The 7,875-nt window shown below is 45.4% G+C and overlaps 1 protein-coding gene across 1 annotated transcript; it reads left to right on the forward strand.

Moving 5' to 3' along the window:
- Positions 1-4,302: 4,302 nt before the first annotated feature.
- Positions 4,303-4,773, forward strand: RB195_005450 (uncharacterized protein; the record flags this gene model as incomplete). Its single annotated transcript, XM_064177952.1, has 1 exon — positions 4,303-4,773. One exon carries the CDS (start codon positions 4,303-4,305, stop codon positions 4,771-4,773), a length of 471 nt encoding a protein of 156 aa, XP_064035047.1.
- Positions 4,774-7,875: the final 3,102 nt, after the last annotated feature.

Raw genomic sequence — 7,875 nt, forward strand, 5'->3', positions numbered from 1 at the left:
TTTTTCATTGCTTGCACAGGACAGGAGACATTCACTCTTCGCTTTTTCAAAGGGCTATGTCGCTTTTGACCTCTTCTGAATATCATCCTCGACGCTTACCTGACACTTGAAGGCAACGTATCGCAAAATTGACCGTGTTGGGGTCTCACCATGAACAGATAGAGCACCGAAAACATAATTCATTATGACTATGAGCGTTATTCCGTTCAATTTCATCCAGTGGTCCGCAAAAAAAAAGCGTGAGGAACAACCTCTGCTGCACGCGTTCCTCCTACGATGCAACAATTTACGCGATACACGTGGCACAATTTGGTCATTGTCCACCTTCTGGAATCGACCGTAGCAGACGGATTCTCATCGTTCTGCTACCCGTAATATGTTGCATCGTCAAGGACATCGGGCGCTATTAAGGTAGTCTCACCCGCCTCTTTCCGAATTACTGGTGAGAACTGAACGTGATCGCGCTCATATCACGCCGCTGTCTGTTCGCCACTAGAGATCAGAATATCGTCAATTTTGTCGCACGCTGCTTTTAACTGTATCCTCTTCTGAACAATCTATCACCTAGAAACGATTTCGTCGCTCATTCTATTTCGGATGCGATTGCGACATGCACTGACACTGTTGGCATTTATCAATGACGAGCTTGATCAGGAGGACATGGGGTGAAGGCGATGGCAGGCAAGTGCTGGCTGCGGAGCCAGAGCCAGAGCAACTGCTAGACGCTAACAGTGAGTCACTTTGCTGGTGCAATTGCAAAAAAAGTAGAAGAGGTAGGTGGTGCAGCAGAACAGCAGTGCACTCGTATGTCAAACTGATATGCGATAAAAACGACTGCTTAGCAAATCGGTGAAGTTTTTCTCACGAAAGACACCAGAAAAATTCGTTTGAGAGGGTGAATGTGCGGATATAGAGATGGAAAAGTTGTCAGACCTGAAGGAGTATGGGGAATTCGGAGGAGTGACAAGATTTTACAACAACATTGTTTCTTCTTGTTATTCTCAGAATATTAGCAAATAAAAGAACAAGTTTTATCTGCTCGTAGTTTATTTAATATCCAACAGTGTAGTTGAGTTGGTACTTCGCTTGAAAACCTTCTTTGAAAAAAGTTTACTGAAAATCGGAAGTTGTAATGGTGAAAGATTTAAGTTGGAACACTAAACACAACTTAATATGTCTCCACTTTCCTCGCTAATTTAAAGATTTGTGAGATCAGCAATTTGGTAGGACACAGGTTTGTCGTCATAATTATAAACTCACTAGTTATGTTTATTTTATAACGATTTTAAGAACGTTACAGGTGCTGTAGAAAATCATGGAAGTGTTTGAAAGATTTGTTTTCGAAGAAATAATAACAAGATGCGAAAATAAAAAGTTCACGTACATGTGAATGTTGCTCTAAGATTCTGAATTGTAATAATCACGCTTGAGAGTTGAGTACACTCGAGGATTGATGGAAATGATGTCGCGTAAGGATGGGGAATTTTGGGGCAGAGTTGCTATTTTTTCGGAGGAAGAGGTTCGTCACATTACAATTGTCCTTAGAATTGAATAGCGTTCGTTGCCCATTGCATATAAATCAAATCAAGAGCTTTAGCTTTGCTCATTAGCTAGGGAATTTTAGAAGTTCAAAAAACAATGGGGATGCTCATCCTGGGTAAGAATATACATCGGAACTGAAGCTATTTAGGAAGTGAGTAGAGCTACGGATTGGATGTCTCAAGCGATCGAAGGGTCATAGTCTGAGAGCTGGAGTCGGACAAACACGCCGTGTGCAATTTACTTTCACATCTGGACCACTTAACGCCCCCTTTCACATGAGCTGCTAGATATTTTTAGAGAAGAAAAATCAGTTTACACCGCATCGAAGAGTGTACCGCAGCTATGCTCGTTAGCTCTAATGCAAGGAAAAACATTGAAAAGTATCAATAGTTACAGTAAGAGTACTACCTACTTGGGTAATTAAATTCTTATTTGATTCTCATGAGAGTTAGTCCTTCATTGAGAGAGAGCTTGCAGACATGAATAGAACAAAGAAGATCTTAGTGTCTGATTCGTGTCTCCTAAAATCATACTTTGTTGGAATTCGAGGGGTTCTGGGGATTTGACCAGGATGACTAGTTTTGCGCCCTCCATCGCACCGTAACCGTAAGTTGAAGTTATTGTTAACTGATAGCAACAAGATGAAGCAAATAGACCGAAAAATAGATACATATGTTGCACTGCACAGCCGTTTTATACATGTGACCACTTCAATGATTAAAACGCAATTATTTTAGTTACATTATGATTTTTTATTATAATGCAACTAAAATATTATTCATTCTTATTCATTAGTTAGAGGAACATCTTCATCTAACTTTTATTTTGTTTCTTAACTGAGACTATTACTTTGAAGTCCAAGCATATTATAATATGTTGGATTGAGTGTTCAACATCTATTTATTTCGCTCTTAACTTATCTTAGGAGAGAAAAAAATCCGAGTTGAGTTGTCGAAGCCGAATCAGTCACTTACCCCACCGCTATTTGTTTTGCTTCAATATCCTACGTTTTTATACCATACTTGAGCATTGTTATGCTTTTCAAAAAAAGCAGAAATTACTGCCGGATTGGGGTGAACTGTTGCCATGCGTCGGTCTCGTGGCAATTCTTATTCTCTAAGTATTGCATGAAAGATGTATGTATTGTTTTCACAGAAATATGTAAAATAACGTATCGTACGACCATAATGTTATTTCAATTGAACTTTAAGGTAAATTACTATCGCTACTGGTATTGTTTTGATCTGCTTTCTGCCGTAGACTTGGTTTTTATTTCCAAAAAAACCCTCTCAAAACAAATCTTCAACGGTAAGACAACAGAAAAAGCAACAAAAAAAAACTTGGGGTAAAATGTAGTTGGCGCCACTCAGTGGCGCCCTTATTTCTGGAAGTAAATAATTAAATCAATCGGGGCCCTAAGACCTGAAGCGTTAGTCTTAGAGGATCTACGACATATAAACTAAAGTTACTAAGAAAAGATACGTTAGGGCGTCTAGAGAAAAGGGCGCCACTGAGTAAGAGGTCAGAGCTATAACTCACAAAATTTCCTCAAAGCGAACCACTTCTTTAAATGTGTTAAGAGTTCTTTCTTCTACAAAACCTAAAAAAAATTACAAAGATCCATTTTTAATCTGTAAAACTCTTTTCGGTTGTTCCATTCAAATGTTCTGAGTCTTTCTCTGAAAATGATGATAAATAGTGTGAAATTTGTACTGTGGAACTTTTATCTGAGTTTTTGCCTGAGTTCTTCAGTTTTTCTTTGTCAGTTTCGAGTGAAGCAATGATTACGAGAAAGCGTTTTGCTCTAAAAGGCACTCTGGCTTGTAACAGAAGCCAGCTCAGAAGCTTATGTCAAAATTAAAGGCATCACCCCACGAATCTGAGGTGGTGCAGATTTCAGGTGGAGTATTCGTATGCGGGATGGGAGACTACGAAGAGGGAGGTGATTCCGTCCATTTCTTGCTAATTGCCGTAAAAAACGGCCCGCAAGATGCGGCGCCGCACAAGACTGGCGCGCTCCAATCGAACCTCTTGTACAAAATGGTGCGCCAAAACCAATGAAGCCGTATCTTCCGGGCCGTTTTTTACGGCAATTAGGAAGAAATGAACGGAATCACCCTCCTCTCCGTAGTCTCCCATCTTGTATACGAATACTCCACCTGAAATTTGCACCACCTCAGATTCGTGGGGTGATGCCTTTAAAGGCAGCATACCACGAATCTGAGGTGGTGCGGATTTCAAGTGGAGTGTCTGCATACGGGGTCGTAGATTATGGAGACGGGAGTGGTTCCGCTCGTCTCTTCCTGCATCACTGCAAACAGCGGCCTTCAGAATGCTGCTTTGTACGTCGCCATCTATTGTATTGCAACGCTCCACCCCTTGCACCGCCTTCGCCCTGCGATTCGTCGAAAATCAATCAGCATTCAGGGGCCGGCTGCTTGCAGTGATTCGGGGAGAGAAGAGCGGAACCACACCCGTCTCCATAATCTACGACTCCGCATACGGATACTCCACCTGAAAACCGCACCACCCCAGATTCGTTGTATGCTGCCTTTAAGACAATCTGATAGCAATGTAGCAATGATGCACTGGTGTGCAAAACTTGAGAACGATATAGAGGGTGTAACGTAACATATTAACCACACAGTAGAAACGAATAGAAGTGCGGGAGTGTGTTGTGAGGCTCTCCCAGTCGTGCACAGAAAACTTTACGTCACATAGCGTGAGGTCAGCGTGGCTGTAGCGCCGAATAACATTTGGATGACTTCATATCAACAGGAAACTGGAAGGAGGGCGAAGTATGACGACTCTATCCCAGGAATTTGGTCTCACAGCATTGTTTTACGCGCATGGGAGCGTTCCGAACCACAGGCTGCCCGAAGAAGAGGAAGTGGTCGACTGCGGTCAACTACAGCAGGTCCGATTGCAGCATTTAGCAGTTACCAAAGCGCGCAATCTCATGATCCACAGCGACACGACGACTACATGCGGTTAGTCTTTTTGCTCGATGACCAGTACGTTGTGTTCCATTGCCATCCGCACATCCGTGGCACAGCTGCTTATCGTGGAGTTAAGAGAAGTGGACCAACGAGGAGTGGGTCGCGGGCTCTTCTCTTCTTCCGACAGCAGTTCGAAACGCTCTCCATACACGTGAAACAATGCTGTGACCGGTACCAAACTCCTGGGAGACCCCAGGCAAGATACTCTTGCACTTCCATTCATTTCCGCTAAATTGTTAATATGCTACGTTACTTTATCTATCTTTTCCTTAAGTTTTGCACACCTGTGCATTGAAGGCATCACGCCGCGAATCTGAGGTGGTACGGACTTCACGTATACGGGATCGTAGATTAAGGAGAGGGGGCAATTCCGTCCATTTCTTCCTAATTGCCGTAAAAAAACGGTCCTAAAAATACGGCTTCTAGCGTTCCAGCGCGCTATTTTCCACAACGGGTTCGATTGGAGCGCGCCAGACGTGTGCACACGCCACATCTTCAGGCCGTTTTTTAACGCCAGTTAGCAAAAATGGACGAAATCACTCACCTCTCATTAATCTACGATCCCGTATACGAATACTTCACGTGAAATCCGTACCACCTCACATTCGTGGGGTGATGCCTTTAATCTGTTCACTGTTTGTTCGCATAGCAACCAGACATCTAGTAGGTTTATCAACGTCAAAGAAAAATGTGAGAGCAGCACGGAAATACTGGTTGAAAGTCACAGTGCAAAACTGTAAAAGTCATAAACATGCAGGAAACTTCGCTTAATAGAGAAGAAGATGTGGAGGAAAGTGCAGTACACGAAACACGTGCGAAGTGTGCATTTTTCACTCTGTGCGATCGATGAATTGACGATGAATAGACAAACGGCTAACGGCCTGGATGTTGTTGGGATCGCGATTGGACTATCCTTAAAAATGAATTAGGAGTAGTATTTTTTTCTTTTGCTCATAATAACACAGATGGAATTCTTTTTAGTTTTCAGTAACAAACAGCCTGTGAATGTTTCTGCAAGAAGAATAAAGGATGCTAAGGTCACGAATAGTGAGATTGGTTGATTTCTACCGAAAGCGCCGAAGTACATTCCAGAAAACCTCATGTTCAGCAGCATACCATCAACCGATGATGGATCTGTCAAGGAAGGATAGGGTTGGTGGTGTAGAGTACGATTTAAAAACATGATCAATTCTCTTCAATCGTCCTGAAAAAATCGTTCTCACGAGGTCTAGTCACCTCGTCTGACACCGCTAAAACGAAGAGGAAGTTTCATCTGTATCTAGTGTTATTCCACTAACACATAAATAAACTAATACATTACCTAAATATTCAAAAATCGGACTTGCTGATCCCTTAAAGAAGAGATCTCTTTTTTATGCTACCCGATTCTACTTATGTGTGACTTCCTCTCCGATTGTTCCGAAAGGGAATAATCCACATTAGTTCATCCCATTTATTTCTCAATTCCCAACGTGATTCGATCCGGAGAACATTCTATTGTAAAGAGGTACAGGGCTGTTATTAAATTTGCTGCATTTGATAAGTGATTGCAGAAAAAAGTGAAACAAACTAAGATTAACGCACACTGCATTACTCACTATCCTTCTTTTCGTCATTCAAACTGCACGTTTCATTCAATTTGTTTCAGGGAACATTTATACGCCAGCGATACAGCGACACGTCTTTTCATGGCTCTTATTGAAGTCGTACTTCTTTACTATGCTACAACATCAACCGTATCCTAGGACTCCCACCTGGACCTACCCCAATGGCCACTTTTCGGTAGGCTATTGTCTGAATTCTAGCAGCAATTGTTATGTGCATAAATTCATAAAAACATAAAAAGTTACGTAGGATCATATAACACTTCCGAAAAATGTCTGCCTTGGAAAAATATAGGGCTTCTCATCTCGACTCACAGTATCTACTATATAATAACGGGCTTATTCTGTCACGTGTGTGTGTGTGTGTGTGTGTGTGTGTGTGTCAGTCACGAAATTCAAAATGAGGGGTGCGACGGGTCCACCGGCGTCGAGTTAATGCCTCGAAGCTAGGAAGCTATAAAATGAGGTGTGAAGGGGTCCACCGGCGCCAAATACCTATAGAAGGGGTACGACGGGTCCAAGACGTCGGATACCTATAGAAGGGGATGCGACGGGTCTATCGGCGCCAGATAGCGTTAGAAGGCGGTGCGACGGGTCCACGGCGTCGGATACCTATAGAAGGGGGTGCGACGGGTCCATCGGCGCCAGATAGTCTTAGAAGGGGGTGCGACGGGTCCACGGCGTCGGATACCTATAGAAGGGGGTGCGACGGGTCCACGGCGTCGGATACCTATAGAAGGCGGTGCGACGGGTCCACGGCGTCGGATACCTATAGAAGGGGGTGCGACGGGTCCACGGCGTCGGATACCTATAGAAGGGGTGCGACGGGTCCATCGGCGTCGGATACCTTTAGAAGGGGGTGCGACGGGTCCCACGACGTCGGATACCTATAGAAGGGGTGCGACGGGTCCATCGGCGCCAGATAGCCTTAGAAGGGGGTGCGACGGGTCCATCGGCGCCAGATAGCCTTAGAAGGGGGTGCGACGGGTCCACGGCGTCGGATACCTATAGAAGGGGGTGCGACGGGTCCACGGCGTCGGATACCTATAGAAGGAGGTGCGACGGGTCCACGACGTCGGATACCTATAGAAGGGGGTGCGACGGGTCCATCGGCGCCAGATAGCCTTAGAAGGGGGTGCGACGGGTCCCACGACGTCGGATACCTATAGAAGGGGGTGCGACGGGTCCATCGGCGCCAGATACCTATAGAAGGGGGTGCGACGGGTCCATCGGCGTCGGATACCTATAGAAGTGGGTGCGACGGGTCCAACGACGTCGGATACCTATAGAAGGGGGTGCGACGGGTCCATCGGCGCCAGATAGCCTTAGAAGGGGGTGCGACGGGTCCATCGGCGCCAGATAGCCTTAGAAGGGGGTGCGACGGGTCCATCGGCGCCAGATACCTATAGAAGGGGGTGCGACGGGTCCACCGGCGCCAGATACCTATAGAAGGGGGTGCGACGGGTCCATCGGCGCCAGATAGCCTTAGAAGGGGGTGCGACGGGTCCATCGGCGTCGGATACCTATAGAAGGGGGTGCGACGGGTCCATCGGCGCCAGATAGCCTTAGAAGGGGGTGCGACGGGTCCACGGCGTCGGATACCTATAGAAGGGGGTGCGACGGGTCCATCGGCGCCAGATAGCGTTAGAAGGCGGTGCGACGGGTCCACGGCGTCGGATACCTATAGAAGGGGGTGCGACGGGTCCACGGCGTCGGATACCTATAGAAGG

Source organism: Necator americanus, chromosome I (genome assembly GCF_031761385.1).
Source record: "Necator americanus strain Aroian chromosome I, whole genome shotgun sequence".
NCBI lineage: Eukaryota > Metazoa > Nematoda > Chromadorea > Rhabditida > Ancylostomatidae > Necator > Necator americanus.